General features: G+C 39.6%; 1 protein-coding gene across 2 annotated transcripts; it reads left to right on the forward strand.

The window, feature by feature from the left end:
* The first annotated feature begins 984 nt into the window (after window positions 1-984).
* Window positions 985-26526, forward strand: rhbdf1b (rhomboid 5 homolog 1b (Drosophila)). 2 transcript variants are annotated; one of them, XM_017484433.3, is made up of 18 exons: window positions 985-1557; window positions 13318-13459; window positions 14044-14186; window positions 17595-17808; window positions 19826-20032; window positions 20712-20834; window positions 22538-22701; window positions 22974-23225; window positions 23371-23482; window positions 23663-23737; window positions 23836-23997; window positions 24384-24484; window positions 24564-24627; window positions 24791-24885; window positions 24992-25067; window positions 25299-25399; window positions 25512-25665; window positions 25767-26526. In XM_017484433.3, exons 2-18 carry the CDS (start codon window positions 13340-13342, stop codon window positions 26184-26186), a joined length of 2583 nt encoding a protein of 860 aa, XP_017339922.1. In that variant the 5' UTR covers window positions 985-1557; window positions 13318-13339; the 3' UTR covers window positions 26187-26526. The 2 variants fall into 2 exon arrangements, with proteins under 2 accessions (XP_017339922.1, XP_047015386.1); XM_047159430.2 differs by lacking the exons at window positions 985-1557; window positions 13318-13459; window positions 14044-14186 and adding an exon at window positions 15099-17293.
* Window positions 26527-26751: the final 225 nt, after the last annotated feature.

The raw sequence follows: 26751 nt of genomic DNA on the forward strand, positions 1-26751 counted from the left end.
GATTGGTGTAGGCAAGCTTTACCTTGTTGATTACCAGGTTCTATAATTAAGCATGCAACAAATGCTGTAAGTTAGGAATAAAGAGTATAGATAATAGACAATTCGGAGTGGATCTCGAGCCTATCCCAGGAACAAAGTAGCAAGGTGGGAATACATTCTGGATGGGATGGCAGTTCGATGCAGGGCACTGTGCACACACTTGTTCTCACCTAGGGACAATTTAGCACAGCCAATTTATGATAATAGATCATATATTTTAATATAGTGTAGCTATTGTGTACTATAGTATAAATTATAAAGTTTTGCTCCCAATAAATAACTTTGAGGGGGCATGGTGGCTTAGTGGTTAGTGGCTTGGTAGTTTGCCATGAATCAATGGGGTTGGGGGCTCGAATCCCACCTACACCCTGTGTGCAGAGTTTGCATGTTCTCCCCATGCATCAGGGGTTTCCTCCAGGTATTCCAGTTTTCTCCCTCAAAGACATACATTGTAGGCTGATTGGCATTTCCAAATTGTCTGTAGTGTGTGAATGAGTGTGTGATTGTGCCCTGCAGTGGTTTGGCACCCCATCCAGGGTGTCCCCTGCCTTGTGCCCTGAGTTCCCTGGGGCTCCCCTGTAACCCTGTGTAGGATAAACCGTAGGATAAACCGTATGGAAAATGGATGGATGGATGAATGGGTTGGTACTCTTCTTCATCATGCTATGTTTTGCCATGTTAATAAACACAGGAACTCCACTTATGAATATTTGTGCTTAATGGTCCTCAAAATTATATAAAACAACACAATCTAACTTTAAATTGCATGTTTTAGCCGACATAGATGTCCATAATCTCATGATTGACAGTTGCCCCCCCTCTTTTCTGAGTCTCTTACTAAGCTATATGTATGTCTTGGGGTTAACTAGCCAGGAAGTGCCCCGGGTGTTTCCTGCTCTAATGAAGAGTCTAATCATTATCTGATGAGCTGGATGAGGTGTGTCTTGAGTAGGCTATGTAAACAGTAGTCTATGTACAAAGGGATGGCAGCTTTGTTCCTGGATGTGTGATGTTTTTCCTTTTCGGATTGACTTCATTTTATTCCAGTTTCAGCAGAGATGTCGAGCAAGATAACAGTGCAAGTTCTTGCTTCACAACTTTTGCTGAGTTCCTCTGGTGCACATGGTCCATTTGCCATAGCCGCTTGTCCACATCTCCGTTGGGCGGTGAATTGTTTACTTGTAGACGAGAAAAACTTGTGGTCGCGTGTTTGCGCTCGCGGACGGCGCGTGTGAGTTGTGACGTGACTACGTTTGGGCTCCGCCCACACCGGTGTTTGTGGAGAGGTTTAGTCAGAGTGAATCACTTTCAGCCCACAGTCCGTGAAACTCACCGCCCAACGGAGATGTAGACACAGGGACGATATAACACTGCTTTCGGTTCTTGAACGCGTCCATCATATAGTTTGTTCCGAAGATAACCGATTTGCGAAGACTGAAAGCCTACAGGCGTTTATTTCCCGGCAGCCATCTACAGCGGGGTGAATGAGCGGACCCGAGAGCTGAAACATCAGAGAAAGTAAGTAGTGCATCACTTTACAAAACACTCACATGGCAAATTTCAGAGGCAATCATCTACAGCTCCAAAGAGCTGCTCGGTGCATCGTCAGAGCTTCTTGCAACTGATAATATATTTGAATATTGATATGTTTTATCATATGCATAATATGATCTGGGACTAGCAGACGTCGCTCCACATCTGCGGGCTGCTGATGAGAGAAGCGTTATCTGTAATCCGCCTGCTGAACATATACATCTACATAATGTATATAGTTGCTTTAACTAGGCTAGGATTATTCTGTAGGGATTTTCCTACACGGTGTTCAGTTTCAGGGCAAGACAGTAATCAAGCAATCAATAACTCCCAGGATACTATCGTAGTGTATGTCAAACTAGTACGCCAATAATATTATAAATATAACTCAAATATGTGGGTGCGCTTTGGGCTTGTGGTATGAAGCTTTAAAGGTGTACTACATACCGAGGGTACAGAAGTGCTCTAGAAGGAACCACCCTTCTGACAAGGAAAGGTACGGTTTAGTACTTTTTTAATGTGTACAGTAGATACACAAAATTATATTCACTTCTGTAAAAATGCTAAAGGAATGGTTCTATAGCAAAACAAATGTTATTGATTAACTATAGAATATTTTATAACGATATATATATATATATATATATATATATATATATATATATATATATATATATATAACTATAGAATATTTTCCTTACTATATGTGTGCTTTACTTAGTAGTTTGCCGCTTTACTAGGTATACCCGCCTTTTTGTTTTCTTTCCTGTTTCTCTCCTCAATTTGTTAATCTGCCAATCCCCATCCACCCACCCGCCTCCTCTCCCTATCATACAACAACTACCAACCATGGAGAGTGAAGACTAACACATGCTTCCTCTGAGACAGGTGAAGCCAGCCAACCATATCTTTTTGAACTGCTGCTTATGCTGCATGGTAGTGTAACGCAATTGGAGGATAGTGCTATCTGCCTTCATACGCATACATGAGATTACAGACACTCATCGGCACTAGTGTGTGCTAGTGTTGCTGTGGTTGACAGGGGACAGAGAGTGTGACATCTCTCTCACCCAGAAAGCACTGCCAAATTTGCTCTCTTGACTCCCAGGCATCATCAGGATTCAAACTCCCAATGATAGGCTGAACACTTTTCTGTTGGGCCAACCAGAAGCCCATTCAGCCGCGCTTATTAGCCAATCAGTCACGTATACATCACTTACTCTAGCCCATTTCTTACTGTGTCTATCAGTTGTCTATCAATGGGGAAGGTACCATTTTAGGATTACTTCTAATTGAGTGTTAATCTGGTGGTGGATTATTATCAGCCCAGAAATGGCACTGACATGGTCATGTGTGTGTGGTCCTAGTATAAATGTTTCAGGTGCAGTAGCTTTGCTGGGGATTACACGTCTACCTTGTAGGTGTTTGGTTATAAATTATAGCCCATTTTTTCAGTCAGAATTTACCCTTTAGCAGTGCCAGAGAGCACTGAGGTACATTTCCATAGAAGCATTACCATAGAAACCATAGAAATCTATAGAAGTCAATGTATCATAACATATAAACCTGAATCAGAGCTGTAGCATTTTGCCTCTGTGACTGATGACACTGGCCAGATAACTTGAAGAGGTTCCAGAGACGAGTTACTCAGAGAGGTAGGGACAGGTGGAATGTTTCTTTTGGGAGTGTGTGGAAAGGGATTAACGTCTATTGAAAAATTTACTTGGGATGAGCATGGAATGCTTTTTAAAAAATGTTACCCACCTGAAAATAACATCTTGTGGGCAGATGTGTAGAGTGCAGATCAGAATGCAGCTTGGCAAAAAGCAAATGCATTCTTATTGATGCGTTCACTCTGCTTTATCATGAAATGCCTGGTCAAGAATATGAAAGTTGAATGTTCTGTTGTCTGAATTGGTCTCCTTGCTCCCTTGATGTTTTAATGCTGAGGACCTGCCTTCCAGTGTTGTTTCACTTGTGCAATTAACAGCTGAATATAACTAATACAAATCCAAATAAGATGATGATTTTCTCTTGGATGTTGGATTTCATGCTGCTATATTTAATACTATGCCATGTTCAGCATTTAAAATACATGCATCACGAGGGTATTGTATTCTCCTATGCTGAAGGAATGACCTTTTTGAGCTGCTTTTCTTTCTATGTTTTGATATACTTTTCCTCTAGAATATCTGACCTTGACACAGTTCTGCTTTTTCTCATTGATTCCATTTGCACTTTTTGGACAAGGGCTTTAGTGCTACTTTTGTAGATTTATCATAAGGTGGAGCCTTATTTTTACCCAGTACACGGCGTAATCTCTTTTAGTTTGACGGAATGACTTGCCCCAGCAACAGTTTTGTGGGAATAAGTGTTTTATTATGACATTTTTTAGGGTCTGGCTGTCTCCTCTGAGTGTTCAATGAAACTCTCCGTTCTCACACCACTGCCTCCATTTGTGGTCGCACACAATATTGGGTTACTACCAGTGCAGCATCTTCCTCTTTCATTCTGGTAATGCTCTGAATAAAAACATAGCATTTTACATAGTCCATTCTCATCTTTTTCTTTTGTAAAAACATGGTGGATCAGTAGTCATGGTCATATATCCATAGTATCTTAAAGTTATCTTAAAGCTATGTGAACTAGTTCAGACCCATATCACACGTTGGATAGCTGTAGTTACAAACGGTACTAAACATCGGAAGGCATTGTAATGTAAGCATTGGGAAAGCTTGAGAAGAGAGAAGACTGTTTTGTGATTGCTCACTCCTTTATGTGGGTGTAGTCTGGGCTTATGTTTTATGCCAGGCCACATAGTCACTCAATAGGTAGCTCTGCAACTGTGTTTCCATGGCATTGCATGTATTTTTTAAAAAGCAGTCTCTTTCATTATCCTCCACGCCAGCACTGTGCGACTGTTTTTGAAAGCTTTACCAAAATAAAGGTTAACTTAAAAAAATATGCTGTAAAAACCTTAATAAAATGTTTCATCTGTTTACAGTAACCAAGTTCTTTCCATGGCATGCTGTATTATGTCATGGTATTAAACATAATTTTTTTTTTTTTTTTAAAGCGAGGGGGTGCAGAGTTATTAACACTAGTGGAAAAATAGGTGACACTTGAGATGAATTTGATTGAATAAAAATGAATATGAGGGTGCTCTGCAGTATGTCTAGTTTCCTTCATTTCATTTAATGATGCATTTTTATTCCTACCTCTTTGTCTCTCTTTTTGCTCTTTTTAAATGTCTTTTTAAATTGCTCTTTTTAAATGTCACCCACATGTACACATACCATCAACTACTGTGCCGCGACTTCTGTCATGCTGTTTTTGCTGGGGCTGTGGTGGGTGAGATTGTTGTGTGCTGTATGTCAGTTTTATCTCTTTCAGCTCCAGGGAGAGAAGAGGGAGAATCAAGTCTTGACATGCTCCTAACAGTGCTGTAAATGAAATGCTTATTATTTGGGAAGCTTCTTTGGAGCAGCCATGTGTGAAAAGACACACATTTATACACACACACACACACACACACACACACACACACACACACACACAAACAGACAAACAGACATCATTTGGAGCATCACATCCACCATAGTGGTTCAGATTTTAGGAGGAGGTATTTATTGTCGCTGTATGGTCATTGGCTGGCAATGAACAGGAACTGAGGTAATCCTTAAACAGGGTTTTTGATTATCTCTGTATCTAGCATGATCTGTCTAGAGCAGAGAGAGTCTGTACCAGATTTATGTCCTGGAGCACCATGTGACAGACAACCACACGAAAGGCGTATTCACATTCATATGTGTGGAAGGGAGAAGGTATTGATGATCACAACTTACTTTGCTTAGAAGTATATGTTGAATGCATATTTAGTAAAACTGCAAGAATTTTGTTCATGTGCGTCTTTAGTTTAAATTGTGGAATTAAATGACTGTAAGAAGGATAAGAATAGACTGGTCGTTAAAACACAGTGAACAAAAAGGCATGTTCAGAGGTAAAGCCCAACCTTTGCTTCAGGTGAATTCACTCACGTTTTTTTTATACGTGTTGTGACTTCCTTTATTGAATCAGTACATTACAGGAAAGGCTGTTATAACAAGCTTCATTATTAATGAATAAATGGCTTTGTTTTTTTTGTTGTTGTTTTTTTTGCATTATCTTACATGTAACTCTCTGTAAGGAAATTTTAACACATTAAAAATTTAACATCATTCACATATGAATGAGGGACAAAGTGGGTCTTCAGGCCATCTTATTTGCACATGAAATATTAGGATCTACCTTCCATAGTCCTTAATTAGCATAATCATGTGGAATATTGTTTTTAATGGCAATTTCCCTCTTTCATCAGAGCCACATCTGGGCTCAATTAAAAATGAAATTTTATACAGTGCTAGCCAGCAGAGGAAGTGAATTTCACAGCTTGAAGATGCTTCATAAAGAGCTCCATTGTGGAAGGCGCTCTTTCCCAGACAATAACGTGAAACACTCCACAGCTCTTGAATAGCTACACAGAGACACAGACTTAGCCCATCTGCAGTCCTAAAGATGGAAGATCTGTCTGTTCTCTTCTGATGTGAACCTGCTTCCTCTGTGAAATGTACCATGACAGACATTCAGTGTAAATCATGTGTGACCAAGAATATTTATTTCCAACCACTATGGATTAAGAGAGGCAGGGATTTTGATATATTGCAAAGTATTAGCTGACAGCAGTGTGTGTGTGTGTGTTTGTGTATGTTTGTGTGTGGGGGGGTGCCCTATGATGGCCTGGTGTGTGGTGTTAGTGGGTGGCCACATCCCTGACCAGGATGGAGTGGCTGCTGAGGATGGAAGAATGAATGAACCAGTGAATCAGTGAATGAAATTGATTGACGCAACATTGACACGGCATTTGTTTGGTCTTACTTGCTGGCTTGTGACATTCAGTCAAAGGCTGAATGCTTGTTAATGGATATTAAAAGGACCTGCGACCAGCAACTCATTTAATTGTTTTGCTTTGTTTTTACAGTATTTATAGATTATAGATTTCTGATGAGAAACATTTCGGTAAGCTTCTATACTATAATGACTTGCATCCATTGGTTATGCAGAAGTAGAGACTGGTTTAAGGCTCACATATTCTTTTAAGATTCTCTAACTGTTGGTAATTTCTGGCTGTTCCACCAATGTTAATAATCCAGATTTTATTTCATTCTGATGTGAGAAATGTTTTTACACACTCTGATACCTTCTATTCATTCAAATGTGGCTTTTAGTTTTGGATAAATTCGGTTTTTGAATTATAGTGCGTTAGTGTTTGCAGTTCCATCTGAGAAGGAAACTATAAACTGTTATATTACTGACTGCAAATCACCTGATAGTTCGCTAACTATAACAAAACTATAACAGCTTTAGTGGATATGTGGTTACCAGCTCATTGTTTTGGATATGGTTGACAGACTTTCTGTCCATCTGCTGAAGATCTCTTTGCTCTTTGAAGTTCATTGGCAGAGAAATATATTCACTTCATTTTGCCTTCTGGCTTTGAAAGTTATATCACTGAAAGAGCCTTAAGAGTTTTCCACACTTATTTTGCAGCACATTTCATTACTCTGGATGTGTGGAGCTAGGGTTCCTCTTTAGGCTGAAGCAAGTACCCAGTAATTCAGACAGCTGACATTTTCAACAGTGAACAGTGCTGGGTGGCTAATATCCCACAATCAAGTACAGATAGCCCACACAGTGTGGCTCTTTAACGCTGAGTGCTCCAGGCAGCCATTGTGCTGGAAAGTATTTAAATGGAGATCACATGTTGTTTAGGCATACGATTCAGACACTCCTCACAGTTTCCTCCAACTGAGAAGTGGCTGCTTGCCAGTGAAACAATGAGACACTTGTCAGCAAGTGAGGAGATGGACCTGGAGGTTAGCCATGACACCTCTCAATGCCTCTGGGTCTAGCAGTATTGATATATTGTTCCCATTTCTTATGTAAATGTATAGTTCTGTTAATTCAGTGCATCTTCTCATCTGTTTTGGAAGACTCGTATTACAGCCGATCAGATAGGAGGTAATATCAGGAGTCGTTGCTGCAACAATGCAATGTCCTCTTGGAAATTACAGTGTTTAGTCAGTGTGCATTTTTCTGAGGTAGTCAAACTCAACTGGTGTGATAAATAAATGCTATCAGCAGACCGTCTGAATCGAGCAGCTCGGCAAGAGCAAACTGACCAATCTGCTCAGTCCCACTATCAGTAGACTGGAAGAAAAAGGGTTGAAATGATGTAGAACGATTCTGCCTGTGTTAAAGTATGTGAAGCAGTTCCTAGCATGTGTGTACAGCACTCTGCCAGGCTGTGTGCCCAGACTAACAAGCAGATGAAAATTTCAGCGCCCACTTTATTGGTTCCTGGATTTTATTTTTTTTACAAGTAGCTCAACATGCAGCCAACTGTGTCATTATCATTATCATATCATATCATTATCAAGTGTCAGTAGCTGGTTATTGTCATAAATCACCTCTCCAGTAGTGTTCATTTATATACGCCGAATGTCAGAAGTCAGTTCCTTCATGCGGAAGGACTTAATAGGTTGTATAAATAATATTTTAACTTGTCACAACACAGTGGTGAGCGGAAAGGTGAAATACATTGTAGCGTCATGTTTGGCATCAAATGGTCAAACCTTCCAAACAACAGGTATACTGTAATATCAGTCATATAGCAGAAATAGTAGATATCTATTTAATCTAAATTATTTAGAATAAGAGATGGCTTATAGTTTGTGTGGAGAATAATTCATCTTTTATTTTGGATCAAAGGACATTCTAGTGAATAAGTGAATACTATCATATTTTAAGCATTAAATGATGCAAATAGGACCGTTAGATGGCAGTTTCATACAGCAGAGTTTTCAACAGGAGCTTAAAGTGCAGTAATTTTTAACTTGATGAGAAAGAGCTTGTTTGCAACACAATTGACCAAGGCAGGAGAGCAGCAGCACCACTGCACTCTGAAATTCCAGTAACCTTCTAATACTGCATGAGTCTTTATATGAAAGCCATTGTGGTCAGGTGTGAAACTGACACCGGGTGGTTCAGTACTTCACAGTCTCAGATTAGCAACCCAGTCTCACAGAAAAAAAACATTCACATGCAATTTATCTGCAGCAACATTATACATTGAATTTCAACGTTCTGGCACAAGCGTATGTTGAATAGAAACGTCAAATTTTCACTTGAACGCTCTGTATGGGATGTTCTGTGCCAACCTCTACCATACGCTATTTAAATGTATGCTATGCAATGTATCCTTGTGCCAGAATGTTGCTATTCAACGTGTAGAAGGTGCTGCAGATGAGTTGCATGTGAACATTGTTTCTGTGAGACTGAGTTGCAATGAAAGTTTGAGGAATGTTCTTCTGCCAAATTTTGAAGCTAGCAATAGTCTATAGCGTTTTATATAACATTTACCTACATTGGGCCTTCAAAGCAGATTCATATGCATTGCCTAAACTTTATAAACCTTTATAAAGTATTAGAGGACATTTTAAAGGCATTATCACAGTCACAGGCTGGGCACAGGCTCATCAAAACTGGACAGATTGGAAAAACTTCACCTGAACTTTTTTTTCAATCTTCAACTGTCTATTATGGTGAGCCTGTGCCTAATTTAGCCTCAGCTTTCTGTATTGGCTGACAGAAGTGGAATACAATGTTGTAGCTCATCCACCTCAGGATTTAGTGTGTTGAATGTTCTGAGATGTTCTTTTGCTCATCATGGTTTTAAAGAGTGGTTATTTGAGTTACTGTACACTTCCTGTCAACTCAAACCACTCTGGCAATTTCTACACTGACCTCTTGCCTCAACAAGACATTTCTGCCCACAGCACTGCCACTCACTAGAGTGGTTTAATAAACCATTCTGTGTAAACTCTAGAGACTGTGCATGGAAATTCCAGAAAACCTTTTTTATGAAATACTAGAACCAGCCTGTCTGGAACCACCAACAACCATGCCACAGTGAAAGTCACTGAGTTCGCCTTTGATCTCCATTCTCATGTTTGATGTGAACATTAACTGAACCGTATCTGCATTATTTTATGCTCTGTGCTGCTACCACATGATTGGCCTATTGGATAATTGCATGAATTATTAGGTGTACAGGTGTTTCTATTAAAGTGGCCAGCAAGTGCAATAACCATATCACAGTCAAGATCACAGAGTTCACATTTTATCTCCATTCTGACGTTTGCTGTGAACATTAGCTGAATTAACCGAACTGTATCTGCCACAGACAGCAGACACTGTTAGTCATGGGTTATTGTTCATGGAAGTAATATTTTTAAGATAACTCAAAGATTGGACTGCCTGCAAGAACAGAAACCTATCTGAACATGAATCTGAAACATTTCAAAATCACATATTCAGAGGCCGTTTCTGGGTTAAATACAATATTCCTTTTGGTGTTGGTCACAGTTCAGACTGATGAGGAGGAGGAGCACAGGCAGAGGTGCACACTGCTCACAGGAAGGAAGTGTTTGCCAACTGAGGTCATCTATCACTGTCCAGAAACCAAGGACATCTGCTCCCACGCTCCCTAAATTCCCATTTAAACACACAGACCCAACATCTCACCACAACATCTGGCCTTAGTAAAAACACTGGCCTCCATTACAACACAGCATAGAGCTCCTCCATCAGGAAGGATTGTCACACATCATGACAGAAGGCATGCCAGTATTATGACAGAGTGATTATTATGGAGTATGCACTAGTGCACATCTAGATGCTTCAAAGGGAACTGAAGTACAAGATGTCATTAACCTTTGACATTATACAGAGTCTTCTGCTACGCCATCACTAGTGTTGGTCTACTTGTGAATATAACTTCTTAGTGCTGTATAAACATTCTGGTCAATATGAGGCACTACTGTATGACTGAGTACTGAGTGCTGGAAAATTAAACTTTTAGTTGTGTAATTGTTTCATATTCATAAATAAAAATATGTTTGATGGGGAGGGTCAAGCAATAAAGTATAGTATGAGCTGAAGTCATGTTGAAATGATGCTAGTCTACATTATTTTGAGTGTTAACTGGTGAGGAAGAAACTCATACCTCTCACTTATTAGAAAATAGTTAAAATATGGGAAATGTCTAGAGATGTCTTCTGCCTTGCTGTGTTATTGCTTTAAGTATTCCTTTGGGTTGGTTTGTTTGTTTGGTTAGTTTTAAGTAACACTATGGCAAAAATTAGGAATGTCTCAATCCTTTTTTCCATTTTGTCCATTTTAATAGATTAAACAATCCATTTTAATGCATCAAATCACCATCTTAATTTGTGTCATATGTTCATGTCTGTGATCAGCGTCAATGGAACGAAGTATGTCAGTGGAGCTGATCAGAAAATATGTAAAATACAGGCTGATCAGATTTCTGGGTAAAAGTCCATATTTGTGTGCACAAATATAAAGATCCTGTACAGTGGCAATTAATCATGCGCGCTACCGAGAGAGTGTACTTTGTGCTGGAAATCTGAGATCCACCAGCAAGTGCAGCGGTGAAACTGATCATGGATTATTATACAGTATATTACTTTACTTTACAAAAAGAAAGTGCACTTTGAAAGTGTGCTTTTGTCAGTTATTTATAGCCACAATCAAGAAAAGGTCATTCCCTAAAGCACCAAGTTTCATTGTGGGGGAAATGTGGTTTGCAGTAGGATGTGGTGAGATTGTTGCCAAGGGATGCTATTTCAAGATTTGTTTTTTAAATTTTTTTCAAGTAGTTTGGTTTCTTATTCCTTTGAAAATATGCCTCAAAAATATGCATTTACATCAAACCAAAGCTGGTAAGAGGACATTTTATGCCGTCCTATCCTTCCATGTGGCTGGTGCCATGGTCCATTATCCAAAAGACTTGAAATAGCTTGTGGTAGTCAGGAAGACTGGCTGGTGAACCAGTTGGTGTTGAATAGCACATAGCATGTTGGCTTTGGCTGAGTTGCTTGGACTTTTGGTTCTTGGACCAAATTATTTAAATGCAAGACAATAGTTCCAGTAACAATAGCACAAATTGTGCATTTCTTTTCCTCCCATTTCCTAGCCAGACTGTTCGTTTGAATTTGAAACTGGGCCTCTGATTTGGACAATGCACTTCTATATGATTGGAAAATATAGAAATAGCACTATTATATTAACTTCTTTATGAAGAATGGTTTTAATCGCCTCTGAACAGCTCCGAGAAGGGCTGGAAGACCCATTTTCTATAACACTCTTGATCTGTGTGTCAATAACTGTGTCTGCTGGGAGGAAAAACCTCCATCTGCCATCCCATTTATCATGCCTTGTATGACACTGACTGTTCTCTGAGTGTGTCTCTCATCACTGTACATACAAGTACAATTTCTGGCCTATTGAGCAGGACAGGAGAGCCTGAGTGGCCATTACATAGTGTGTCTGGCATTTTATGAAATGCTCTTTTGTTCATTATGATGCTTGATGTATATGTCTTGGGTCTGGTGTGCTATTTTGACATGTCAGTGGGTTTTCTCAAAATGACGAAAATCTGACGTAGAGCAAATATGTGAAATGCATCATAATGAGTCATTCACATATTGTTCTTTGACTGCACAGAGGATGTGTCAATCAAGCAAGGTTTTATTGTTTTCAGTTTGCTGAATACATGGTGGCTGAGCTTGTAAATGCACGAGTGATTCAACTGTTTTTGGCTCGCAGAAAAGCGTAAAGCTGATCATAATCGACGATGACGATCGGGGTAAGATGCTGACTCCAAAAAGAGACTAGGAAACAAAAATGGTTCAAGGCAGTGTGAGCCAGTTCATTAAACATTCGGGGCCAAAAATGAATATGGCACGCCTATTATTCTTGTTAACAACAAATGGATGTGACTCTTTTAAGAAGTAGGATATTCGCAGTTATTTCACATACATTAATTAATCTTAGTTTGACACTGCTAGCGTATGTCCATACAGATTACTCTTTACGTTTGTAACCATATTAATAGGAGACTTGAAGATCTGTGACATATCTGTAAGGAGTGCTGATATATCAGTACCCTCTAGTGGAAGTGTTGAGAGATGCCTAGTTGTTAGAAACCCTGAAACCAAAATTATGTTCTATTATCATTACATTTCATTTCACTGCGTGCATGTGCATCTGCAATTTTTCCAAACTATTTACATCACTTATATATTGATGGATGGATTTTAACTGCTCCAAGTTAGAGAGGGATGGGCGATATCTTACCGTTTGCGATATACCGGTGGAAATTCTCCCAACAATAAGAATTAGTCTTCCCGCAATAATAATGATAAAGCCATAGTCGATGACATATTTCTGTGTGTGACGGTGTGCGACCCATTCGCAGCTCATGTGCAGAGCAAAAACAAGTATGGCAGAAGATGGACGTGAAGCTGAGAAGGAGTTTATCACTAAACAAGGAGCTACATCTACAATCTGGAACTGGTTTGCTTGCATAAAATCAGTTTTACTTTTAGGTCAATGTTTGTGTTTCTGAGGCTCTCAAGACTGCATGCAGCTGTAACTTGTAGCCAAAAACAGTGTTGAATGGTACTGTATTTATATCGCCACTGATATCGTTATCGCAATAAATGCCAGAAAATATCGTGATATAGTTTTAAGTCCATAACGCCCATCCCTATTGGTCACCCATATTTGCATGTGCTGTAAGTGCTTTGCACGTACAATGAGCATTTCCCTGTTGCTCTCTACCTCCAGCTGGCAGACGAGGGGAGGGGAGATGAGCATGGCTGAAGCTGATGAGGAGAGCAGCAGTCAGCAGCGGAAGAAGCCACCATGGCATTATCTGGATATCCCCAGCACACAGGGCCCCACGGAGGAGCTAAACAACTTCATACAGGTACTGAGAACAGAAACGGAAGTTTTTTAGACACAAAGCAGTATCTCTGCAATTTATTGATGTAATTAATATTTACAGTACACACACTTACAGAGTAATTACTTCGCTGGAGGATTCATTATTCATAGATTACTTGGACAAAATATTAAATTACATTATGGTACTGATAACTTGCCCTGCAATATAAGACAGCTACTTTTTAGTGAACTGTGTCTTTGCAATAGACTAATAGACCATCATTCAAATGCTGCTTCTCGGTGTCAGTTGTTTTTGAATCTTTTTTGTATTTTATTCAGCAGTATGAAAACCTCAGGACTATTTCTTTCAGCTCTGGTCAAACAGAACAAATCAAAATGTCTTCTGACAGATAATAGGACCTCTGCCTTCTTGGTTCTGTGAATATGTTGTCTGGCTGTGACTTTTACACAAGTTTCAATGCGTAAGGTTAACATGCATATACCCGATCCTGTAGCAGTCACACACAGACTATATATTTTTTTTCCCCCTCAAATCTAAAAAGAATATATGTATTCAGTGCATTGCCTTTTTTGTATGGGATGTCAGGGTTCTGTTCTTTTTTCCAGCCATGGGCACGTAACAGTCTGTACCTGCGCAGTGCCAGCGTGCCCACAGAGAACATTCAGCTCAGATACCCAATTGTGGACCCCTATGCCTCTCGAAGACCCTCGGTACTGCGCAAACCCTCCCTTTCACAGACCATCAAGAGGTATCGGTGCACACACACACACACACACACACACACACACACACACACACACACACACACACACACAGAGAGGTATCCTTAGCCATATATGAGTCATGCAGGTAAACATTAACATGTTTGTATTTCCCACAGGGTTTAACATCTGATCTATAAAATCAATCGGTTAATTCAACAGTCAGGAAAGAGCAGGTTTTGTGCACTTTGTTAGAAGTCCTTTTTTAGCTCTCTCTGTGAAATTGTTTTACTTTAATTTATTTGCAAGGGTAACACACCGAAGTGTTTATTAATGTTGTTTTGCGTCTGTAATATACAATATAACAGCATCCTCTTATCTTGTTCCCAGTCCCATTTCTATGACCAATTACTGCTGCAAATTGCATTATTATGATTTACACTATAATTATGATTACACACACATCCCCATTTGCATTGCATGCGTCACCATCTGCTGTAGCATTTACTTCCTTGCTGAATTCTTTTTTCTTTTCTTCCTTTCTTTGCTGCAGAAGACCTCTTTCTGCTTAATGCTGTCCTATCTTTCTCAAATATTTTCTGACGTCTTCAATATTCCTATTGTAACCATTTAACTTTTAATCTCTAATTCCTTTCTAAAACTGGTCCTCTAACCTCTTGTCCTTTTTCTTTTCCCTCTTTCTCTTGTTTCTGTTCCCCATCTTTCTTTCTCTTGCTGGGTCATGTTTTCAGCCCTTCAGGGAAGAGGGTACGCTTTGAGCAGATGAACACAGTGTTGGTTAATGGCCAATGCTCCTCTCGGCTGGAGGCCACCAGGCGCCAGTCGCTACCCCATATTGTCCTCAGGTACTGTAGCGCTTTGTGCGACCTGCAAGAGGAGGGTGACACACCTTCCAATCACCATTGATTCCAGTCCAGCCTGTCACCCCATTCATGTTCATTGTGTATCTCACTATCACACTGCTCATTCAGAGATGTAGACCAGATCACCATCTGTTCTCTGGGTTGTATTTTTAGCTCTGCTGTTTGGTATGCTTCGTGGAAAATGTATTAATCTTTGTGAGAACCATGTGGCATGCAAATATTAAGCAGCTCAGAATACAGCTGTGTGAAACCAGCCATGTTTTACACATGCTGAGTTATGTGAGCTGTTTCTTACAAGTTGTCTAAATCCATCATTCTCAAAGTGGTGCCTGTGATCTATACACAGGAAGTCTGTTTTTTTAATGTCATTACAGTGGGGGAGATTACTACCAACCACTATTTTAGTTTATATCAAAGTTATTATAGTCATACCCCTAATCTGAAGCTTAATTACATCGTTACCTATAGTCCTAGTATTTGAATAGGTGGATTATGATAACAAAAATCTGTGCTACTATCATAAGGAGGTTAGAGTTCCTTATTACAGCTAAAAATTTAGAGAACTGCTGATCCAGATGACTTGAGTAAAAAAAAAAAAAAAAAACAGATGTCCTCATAACTTGCCTCTGCCTCAATGGGCTTTGACAGGATTGTAGATTAATTATATACTGGTCCCAGAGCATGTGGTCTGCCTACCTTCAAAGACATGAATAAAGAAGGATAACCTGGATGAGTTTGCCATGTCTTACTATCCACTTACTATGGCACACACACACCTCTGAGAAATTAGATAACAAAACCTGTTTAAATGCTGATGACTGATGTGATTCATCATATCAGTGTAAACATGTCTAGAGTGCTGTTCTAACTGGCTTTATGTCATGTGAACTGAAAACTGTCAGTATCTCTGAACCACACTGCCATGTTTTATCATAGCAGACACAGACCTAATGACAGTAAGGCCTCCGGTAGAAAAGGCTCAAATTATTTTGGGTCCAGCGTTACTTTATTGCTTTGCTTGACAAATTATTTGTGGTTGTACAGTACAAACATGTGTGTTTAAATGTACAGTACCTAGTATTTTAGTTTTGGAGGTTTTTTTTTTGGAGTCTTTGCTTGCAGGCAGAGGCATGTCCTTCCTGTCTTTTTTAACAGACAAGCTGATATTTCAGAGGGTGTTTACAAAAGGCTAAACAGAGGGGTAATAGTCAGCTGGCCAAGCAGTGGAATAGAGTCTGAGAGAGCACCCATCTTTAAAGTACACCACACATGATCTGTCACACTGCCAGAGCTGTTCAATTTGTGACCGTCCTTGGAGTGTCCTTGGATCGATGACAGCCTCGGCCAGGCCGTCATGTGCTCTGTATAACTTTAGACATGACATTTCTAGCATCTGCCAATCAAAACAGGTAGGTTGAAGCAGAAACTCCCAGCAAAGCTTTTTTGTCTTTCTTTCTCTTTTTTTTTGTGCATTGTACAGATTTCTTGACTGTTTTTGTAGAATGATGTAAACTCTTTTCTCATTCAGCCTTTCTTTTCATTGAAACCCTCTTGTGTATAGGCTCCACCTACCTGACCTAGAAAGCTTGCCTAACTGGGCTGGGTTATTACTGTAAACACTGACATGAGGCAACTGTTTTATAATGATTTAAACTTAAAATAAACTTGATTCATGTGGCTTTTTCCGTTTGCTGAGTTTGTATGTCTTGATTTTGGCTTTTTTGTTTTGTTTTGTTATTTTGACTTTATTCTCATTTGATCTCATTTGATTCCATTAGCATTTTTTTCTTGTTTATGTGGGTGTTTGTGGGAAAAGCTAACAATGAATAGCATGCCTGCATAATTGAATACTAAGTTCTAGACATAATTCTCTCCAGGCATTTTTGTGTAAAGTTTTCTAAGGAATGGGGTACATGTGGGTTAATACTCCCTAGCTATAAACCATGTGCGGTCATGCATCATGTGTGTCCATGCAACAGTACCAGATTTAATGCATACCTGCTGTATATAGTTTTGAGTTTGAGAATATCAAAATATCCCACCAATGAACTCAGCTCCCATCCACGCACCTACATTCTGCCCTAAAAAGCCTTCTCCAGCTGGACTCTGTAATGACACACAGCCTGTTATTACTGAGTGTCCTTTACTCTAAACACTCCCTACATCCACCCACTCTCCCCAGTTTACACACACAATAAACACACACACACACACACACACACACACACACACACACACACATACAGAGAGAGAGAGCTCCTGAGACCCAGGTTAGTCAGTCCAAATATAATAACTTCATTCATGTACAGTTTTGGGAACATCACTTCTGTTTATAATTATGTTTTATAATTCACTTTTTATAAGCATTATTTGACTTGCAAAAACTCACAAAAGATGTTTCAGATGTTTTAACAGCAAGTTATTGACTAGTGAAATGTTTTGGTTTGTTTCATAACAGATGTGACTTATATGCAAGCAGACGTTCTTGATCATTAGCATGACAGGAAATAAGAGACTGTTCAAGTATTCCACTGTAGTCATTATGCTGTTGGGCTGCATTTCACTATCCAGGGGTACGGCAGACTGGTTTGGGGTCAGTAAGGATATCGACACCACTCTGAAATGGCAGAGGAAGAGCCTGCGCCACTGCAACCAGCGCTATGGCAAGCTAAAACCGCAGGTGCTCCGAGAGATGGACCTACCCAGCCAGGACAACATCTCCATAACAAGCACAGAGACTCCACCACCACTTTATGTCCCAGCAGCACACCATGGCATGCAGAAGGTTAGATGATTATTATTACTAGGTACTGTATTTTTTTTTTGTACATATACTGGCATTGTTAATAGTAGGGGGCATACTTCATGCGCAGCTACGTTACACTACCATGCTTAGAGCACACATACTGTAAATAACAGTGTTCTACTACTGCACATTGAAAGCATAACGTATAATACATTGAGCTATACATTAAATTGCTCCTAGGAATGAGTGTGTGAATGTGTGTGTGTGCATGGTGGCCTACAATAGACTGGTTATGCATCCATGGTGTATATAGTGGTGCTTGAAATTTTCTACATTTCTGCATAAATATGACTTAAAACATCATCAGATTTTCACACATGTCCTAAAAGTAGCTAAAGAGAACCCAATTAAACAAATGAGACAAAAATAGTATACTTAGCCATTTATTTATTGAGGAAAATGATCCAATATTATATGTCTGTCAGTGGCAAAAAATATTGTATGTGAATCTGGTGGATTTCCTGGTCCAGATGCAGCAAAACAGGCCCAAACCATGATACTACCACCATCATGTTTCACAGATGGAATAAGGTTCTTATGCTGGAATGCAGTGTTTTCCTTTCTCCAAACATAACGCTTCTTCTCATTTAAACCAGAAAGTTCTATTTTGATTTCATTTCTCCACAAAACATTTTTCCAATAGCTTTCTGACTTGTCCACATGATCTTTTAGCAAACTACAGATGGGCAGCAATGTTCATTTTGTGTTTTTCTCCTTGCAACCCTGCCATACACACCATTGTTGTTCAGTGTTCTCCTGGTGGTGGACTTGTGAACATTAACATTAGCCAGCGTGAGAGAGGCCTGCCTTTACTTGCTTATCAGTTACCCTGGGTTCCTTGGTGAACTCGCAAACTATTACATGTCTTGCAGTGGTCTTGAATTTCCTCAATTTGTACACAATCTGTTCTCTTTGACGTCTTTTACTTTTAGTGTGAATATCTGATGATATTTTAGGTCATAAATATGCAGATATGTAGAAAATTCTGGGGGAAAAAACTACTTTCAAGCACCACTGCATACCTGACTCATTCCCATTGTTCCCAGGATAGGCTTCAGCTCCACCATGACTGTGACCACGATAAAGTGGTTACTGAAAATGAATGTGTCAATGAATTTTCTGGCATTTATTAGAATGCCATAACAACAGGCTTTGTAGGTCTGGTTTGTTTTAGTCATATTATGGTGGTGATGTGACCTCAGATATCAAAACGTACGCTTGCTTTAATTTAAGGATGTGCAAAATATGCATAACTCTGTCATTACAGTGTCATGAGATTGTCAAACATTTTCAGAAAAATCTCACAAATAGCAAAATGAACCACACTTTACTTAATAAATATACATATTACTATACATATATGTATATATGTGTGTGTGTGTATATATATATATATATATATATATATATATATATATATATATATATATATTTATGTGTGTATATATATGTATATAATGTGTGTGTGTGTGTGTGTGATGACTGTCACTTTTAAAAGCTTCACTTGACATTAACTTCACTTTACTTCACTTGCACTTAGAGCAGGTTTTTTATTTTTTTTAAAAATTATTTTGACGTCAACACAAAGTGAGTTTAGAAGACATTTTTACACTGAATTATTTAAACCATTATGACCATTATGTGACCTTGACAGCATAGGTACACTGAACTACAAAGTCACTTGATGGGTTAATATAAATCAGGTCAGAAAGTGTCCTTATATCAGCATTTAATTTATTAAATTATAATAATAATAATTATAATAATTAATTTATTATCTTTGTAATAGACTTAAAAACAAAAGCAGCTGAATAAGTACTTACACATGTAAATATACATATATATATCAAGGGCTTATGTACACATCATAAATTTCTATGAACAATGCCCCTAATTATTATTACTGCAAGTCCTGGGTTAAGTATATTATCATTTATACAGGAAATATATACAAAGATATGCAGTTTCATGCCACTGATGTCGTCTTCCCCTGCAGATTGTGGACCCACTGGCTCGGGGCCGAGCATTTCGTAACATGGATGATGTGGATGCTTTCAATGGGTCTCAAACTCCTATCACCCCTGGAGCTGTCTCCCTGTGCTCTCTCACCAGCTCCCGTTCTGGCTTCAACCGTTTGCCACACAGGCGCAAAAGAGAGTCTGTGGCCAAAATGGGCTTCAGAGCAGCCGCAGCTCTCCTGAAGGTGAGAGCCAGAGCTTACCCTGTGTCTCAGATATACAGCAAGGGTTAGGTAGCTCTATTGAAGCTCAGCTGAAGATGCCACTTTGTAGAGACATAAAGAAACCGTGGGACTGTTTGTAATTTATGTTTTATACAGTATGTGAGCCAAGAAATGGCAAAATATGTCTAAAGAAAGTGAGAACAATGACTGACTTCCACTTATATGAAGATTGCAAAATAAAATACTCCTCTTAAGTTCAGTCAGCATTCAGTCCAGCAATTGCAGGGAGTTCTCTTTTTAAAAGTAACAAGAATTGCACAAATTTGCACTGTGTTGTTTTGACATTCTGACCATGCCTGACTTTTGCATTATTAAATATTTTTAGCATGTTCCATAGAATTTGATTTGTAATTTATCTTATTCCTGAGTATGGCTAATATTTTAGTTGGATTATGTTCAAAAACTGTACTAAGGGAATCCATGAAATACTTAATAGTTTAAGGCTTCCCTTGCTGCAAAACGTTTGAGAACGTTTGCTCAGCTAATAGCCAGGAAGAATTTTGTAGAAAGGATATAATCACACTGCAACAACAGCTTTGGGTTTTAACAGATTTAGCCATATTTGTCTTTGTTGTCTTTGAAGATGATTATGGTGGTGAAGATGATTAGGAAGTGGTGATAATAATGGTGGTGCTTTCAGGGCCGTTCTGTGAAGGATGGCACAATGCGTCGAGTACACAGACGCAGCTTTGCTGTAAACAGCTTCATGGAAGATGACACAGGGGAATTCCTAGATGAACTGGACACCTCCTTTTTTAGAAGGGTGAGAATGAAAGCAATATTTCCTTCACAAGTCTACACAGCACTATTGATCGATCTCTGTAAAAAGTCAGTACCTACACTGCCCTCCACTGGCCATTCAATGCAAAAGTACTCCAGAACTAAGGCTAACACTTTATCACATTTACAGTTACATTTATTCATTTAGCAGATGCTTTTATCCAAGAGCGACTTACAAATGAGGAAATACAAGCAAAGCGATATATCAAACGGAGACCAATAGAAGTAGTGCAACCATACAAGATCTTTTAATTGAGTGCCAGAGTAGGTGTTTTTTGTTTTGTTTTGTTTTTTTAAGGATAATGTGGGGGTTGGCATTTTAGGGGTTATTTATGTATTCACGGAAGACGTGGGTCTTTGGCTGTTTTTTGAAGATAGTAACAGATTCTGCTGTCGGGATTGAGGTTGGAAGTTCATTCCACCACTGAGGGACAGATAGTGTGAAGGTTCTGGAAAGGGACCTTGAGCCACGCTGAGCAGGCACTACTACATTAATCAATTGCAGATTGCGTGAGGGAACATAAGCCTTCAGGAGAGTGTTGAGGTAGGGGGTGTTGTTCCAGACAAGGTCTTGTACGTGACCATCAAGGCCTTGAATTTGATACGGGCAGCTACAAGAAGCCAGTGGAGGGAGATGAAAAGGGGTGACATGTTCTGCCAACTGTTCAAATTATCATAAATTAGCTGTGACACTATATTCTGTCACTTAATCAGCATTTACTAATAATACATAATATTACATAATAGCTAATCGAGAAATATGTCTATAGCCACAATGTAATAATAATTCAACTCGATTAAAACATATTTCTCCTGATTAGTACTATGTGATTGCGTCAGATCCCGTAATGACTGGCAGTGGCATCTCCCCATAACTGTTACCACATCGTTGCCACTATTTGTCATGAGAATGTCTCCGAATATGGTGCTAACTAAAAGTGACAAAAATAAGATCACACTTATTGTGTCCATTTGACTGCTGGTTAACCACTTCTAATTAATAAAAATCAAAAACGTCTGTGATCAGCATAGCTTTTCAAATGAGGTAGAACTGCATCACATTTAGACTACACAAAAACAACTGTGATGAAACAATTGTAAAAATGCTAGGTGCTAATTTGATGGCATGGTCACTGATGTGGAAAATAGGTTGTGAGAGATAGCAAAGTTACTTCAAAGACATCCTGAAATCAGTGTCTGGTTGGTGTCTTGTTCTTTGTCTGTAGTCCTAAAATGCAGCGAATGTAGTTATCCTGCCTCTCATCAGTCTACTATTTATGACTAGGTCACTGTTGAGTCACAGTCTGGGGAAAAAATCAGCAAAAACACTTCAAGATGTTTGCATGAGTGAGTGCAAACTTTGGCCTAAGCATTCGAGTCACTAACTACATTCCCGGAAATACACCACACTGTGAAATAAAAATGCATTTCACATTGTTATATAGTTTATAGATTACAGTGGGTAACTCAGTGGGTACCATATTTCTAATTCTGAAGGAGTCACCTACTTGCCTGAAAAAGAAATCCTTGCCAAAAAAGGAATTCAGAAATCTCTCCACTAAACACAAAAACATTATTCTTCATTTTAATTCATTGGGCTTTTAAGAATAACATGTGTTCTCTTATACGAACACTGTGAAGTAACCTGGTGGCAGAGCTGTGTGGTAAAGCTATATGTGTGTGTAGGATGGACTGGTACACGAGGAACTATCCACATATGCAGACGATGTGTTTGAGTCGCCCTCTGAGGCCGCCATTCGTGAGAATGATGCAAACAAAGTGCCCTGTGAGACAGATTTAACAGGCAGCGCCCTGGGAAAGCCTGAGCTAGAAAGGAGTCACCTAATGCTGTGAGTCCCCAGCTCCTTCACACAAACACACACACACACACACACACACACACACACACACACATGCGTATACTCATGGCCAGCTGTTTGCATATGTGAAAAGTTTAGTCATAGTAATTGTTTCAAACACTGTCTGTCAGCCATCAAACAAGACACGGAATCTAAACACTTACAAAACGAGACCTTACAATGACATCTAATTATTACTGAAGACTGATTGTTTTCCAAGTATGGCTCACAACTGCATATCCTCCTTATCTCTGTCTCTGTAGGCCACTTGAGAGGGGCTGGAGAAAAGGCAGGGAAGGCTCTCTGGTCCAACCTAAAGTGCGCTTACGCCAGGAAGTTGTGAGTGTGAATGGCCAGAAACGGGGTCAGCGCATCACTGTGCCCGTTACAAAGCTGTTTGCCCGTGAGAAACGTCCTTATGGCCTGGGCATAGTGGGAAGGCTGACCAACCGCACGTACCGCAAACGCATTGACAGCTATGTGAAGAGACAGATAGAAGACATGAACAACCACAGGCTGGTTCTTCCTTTGATATTCACATAAATAAATAAAAAATACTATGTTAGATATTACAGCTCATTTACGTATTTACATATTTCCATGTGTATTCGAATACTAACAAATATAATGACAGATTTTGGTTTTATTTTGGCTCTGTAGGCCTTTCTTCACATATTGGATAACATTTGTCCACTTGCTCATCACCATCCTGTCAGTTTCCATCTATGGCATTGCACCTATTGGATTCTCCCAACATGAAACTGTAGATTCTGTAAGTCATACCTGCTTATTACATATATATATATATATATATGTGTGTGTGTGTGTGTGTGTGTGTGTGTGTGTGTGTGTGTATATATATATATATATATATATATATATATATATATATATCTCGGTTTCCTTCACTCCAATTACATTCACAATTTATGGCATGTTTTCCACCTTCCAGGTACTAAGAAATAAAGGCATTTATGAGAATGTCAAGTATGTGCAGCAAGAGAACTTCTGGGTTGGACCAAACTCGGTAGGTTTCCTTTACTTTCTTCTGTCACTAATGGTCCAGTTGTTGCTCAGTTATGGGGAACAAAATAGTTAACTACAGTGTCGCATCTTGGCTGATAGGTGGCGCTGATACATTTGGGAGCCAAATTCTCACCGTGCATGCGCCAAGACCAGCAGGTGTATGACCTGATCCAGGAGAAGAGGGAGAAGGAGCGCCACTCAGCCTGCTGTGTCCGAAATGACCAATCAGGCTGCGTGCAGACCTCTCAGGAACAGTGTTCGGTCAGTGCCATTATTTAATCCCTCACTGTGGGACACGGCTATTCAAATGCATACGGCTTAGAATTGAAAAATGCTTTTGGGGCGGTCAATATGACACAGATATTACAGCACACTACCTAAAGACATTTTCACGACATGCATATTATTTCACAACAATATTGTATCATAATATCATATAACAAATGCCAGTTATAACCTAAGATCAATTATATTTTTATTTAATGGTAGCAAATATGTATTGTTTAACATAGAAAAGACAAAGAAAGGAAAAATTTTTTACTTACAATCCCCATAATAAGTCATGACCATGTATTGTGACAGTTTATCATTAATGTATCATATTGATATTATATCATACCACATATCTCTCACTCTTTCTGTCTAAGAGTACATTGGCTGTCTGGGTAAAGTGGCCTCAGCACCCAAGTGTTCCATATCTAGATGGCAAATTACTCAAGTACGGCTCAGTTTGTCACCAAGACCCAAGGTAATGCATTACAAGCATTATTAATTGAGTGGTAGCATGATTCAGGCATGTGATTGATGGCTTTGTGTAATGACATCAGGACTTGTCTGGAGCCAGCCTCGGTCGCACCTCATGAGTGGCCTGATGACATCACCAAATGGCCAGTGAGTATGACTCAGTCACAAGACCTGTGAATTTAGTATGCTATTATTTTCTACTGGAAATGATTTGTACATTTTACATTATTTATACCCACGCTAGCTATGCTATTTAATACGCATCGTTCAGAATTGTTGTGATTTACAGATACTGCCTGTCTTCTTTCAGATCTGCACCAGGTACAGCAGTGTTAACCACACAAACCTGCCACACATAGACTGTGTGATCACAGGCCGGCCATGCTGCATTGGAACCAAAGGAAGGTGAGGGGGAGCTACATGGCTATACAGCTTTTAGCATGACTCCCTGACATTATTTTCAGATCATAAAATGTCAACAGTTATAGAAAGTGATTTTTTTTTTCTGCAGGTGTGAAATCACTTCCAGAGAGTACTGTGACTTTATGCAGGGCTATTTTCATGAAGAGGCCACGCTTTGCTCCCAGGTACATTTTCACGTCTTCTACTGCTATCTGTGTGTTAGCAACTCGGACAGCTTAATGCTGTACTTGTTTTGTAAACATATAGCTCTCACTGAACATAACCAGCAGAGGGAGTACAGAGCTGCAGTCCTCCATCTCAGTCTGTGAGACTGAATCATAGTTGGTCCACCACTAGGTGGAGGTTAAACTCATACATACTGTAGTGGCAGTTCTCTTAAATATGCCTCTCATCAGGTGCATTGCATGGATGATGTGTGTGGCCTGCTGCCTTTTCTGAACCCAGAGGTCCCAGATCAGTTCTATCGCCTGTGGCTGTCTCTCTTCCTGCATGCTGGGTAAGCGGGACATCTGCTCCAAAAACAACACCTTAAATGTTTTGCAGTTCAACAACTTAATATTTGTATTTTAACTCATGCTCAGGCAAACTTTTTTTAATTTTTCACTCAGGATTCTGCATTGTCTCGTGTCTGTGTGCTTCCAAATGACCATCCTGAGGGATTTGGAAAAATTAGCAGGGTGGCTTCGAATATCCATCATCTACATCCTCAGTGGCATTACAGGCAACTTGGCCAGTGCCATATTTCTTCCTTACAGAGCTGAGGTGCAGTCATTCCCATAAACTCTCAACATCCGGGTGAATCTGAGTTGTGTAATGTGATTAAGGACGCAATGACCTAACTTCTTTCTCTTATTTTTTATCAGGTCGGCCCAGCCGGCTCTCAGTTTGGCATCCTTGCCTGTCTGTTCGTAGAGCTGTTCCAGAGCTGGCAGATCCTGGCGCGGCCATGGCGGGCCTTCATCAAGCTGCTGTGTGTGGTTCTCTTCCTTTTCGCCGTTGGCCTGCTGCCTTGGATTGACAACTTCGCCCACATTTGCGGCTTCATCTCAGGCTTCTTCCTCTCCTTCGCATTCCTGCCTTACATCAGCTTTGGCCGAATGGACATGTACCGCAAGCGCTGCCAGATATTGGTCTCGCTCACACTCTTTCTGGGAATCTTCTCCAGTTTTGTGGTGCTCTTCTATGTGTATCCAGTCAAGTGTGAATGGTGTGAGCTGCTTACCTGCCTCCCTCTGACGGACAAGTTCTGTGAGAAATATGACCTCAACGCTCACCTCCACTGAGGCCTTAGAGAGACGAGAGGAAAACCAGAGATAAAAGTTGTGAAACGGTTTCCAATCTTCTAGCTCTAACTGACATTATTTGCTCTGTTAGAGTCTGTATCAATGAAGGTATTCATTACATAGGCTCAGAGAAAAGTCCTCCCTGGGGAGGAGAGATGATCTAAATGCCCCCAGTGCCTTGTTGATCGATACAAACTGCTGCCGTTTCTGTGTTCCATTAAGTCTGAGCACTTTTGTTTTTAACCTGTAATATGTACACTGCTATTTAAGTAGTGCATGTTTGGTAGTGTTTTAGCTACCTGTTCACTTGTAATACACAGTACAATAAGAGTAAACCGAATTCTCTGTGTGTCATATTTATTTTCTGTTTAGGAAGAAGAAAAACAGGACAGATGGACATCAAGATCAGAATATGCTCAGAATTCCATTTTCTGAAAACTCTTCATTCATTTCAGTGCGCAATTACCTAATGTAATTATCTATTACACCGTCCATCTACAAGGGTTATTTTGTGTGGTTGGTTGATTGTCAGAGTGTTTGTTATAGTGCTGATCTGAAAGCAGGT

Source organism: Ictalurus punctatus, chromosome 13 (genome assembly GCF_001660625.3).
Source record: "Ictalurus punctatus breed USDA103 chromosome 13, Coco_2.0, whole genome shotgun sequence".
NCBI lineage: Eukaryota > Metazoa > Chordata > Actinopteri > Siluriformes > Ictaluridae > Ictalurus > Ictalurus punctatus.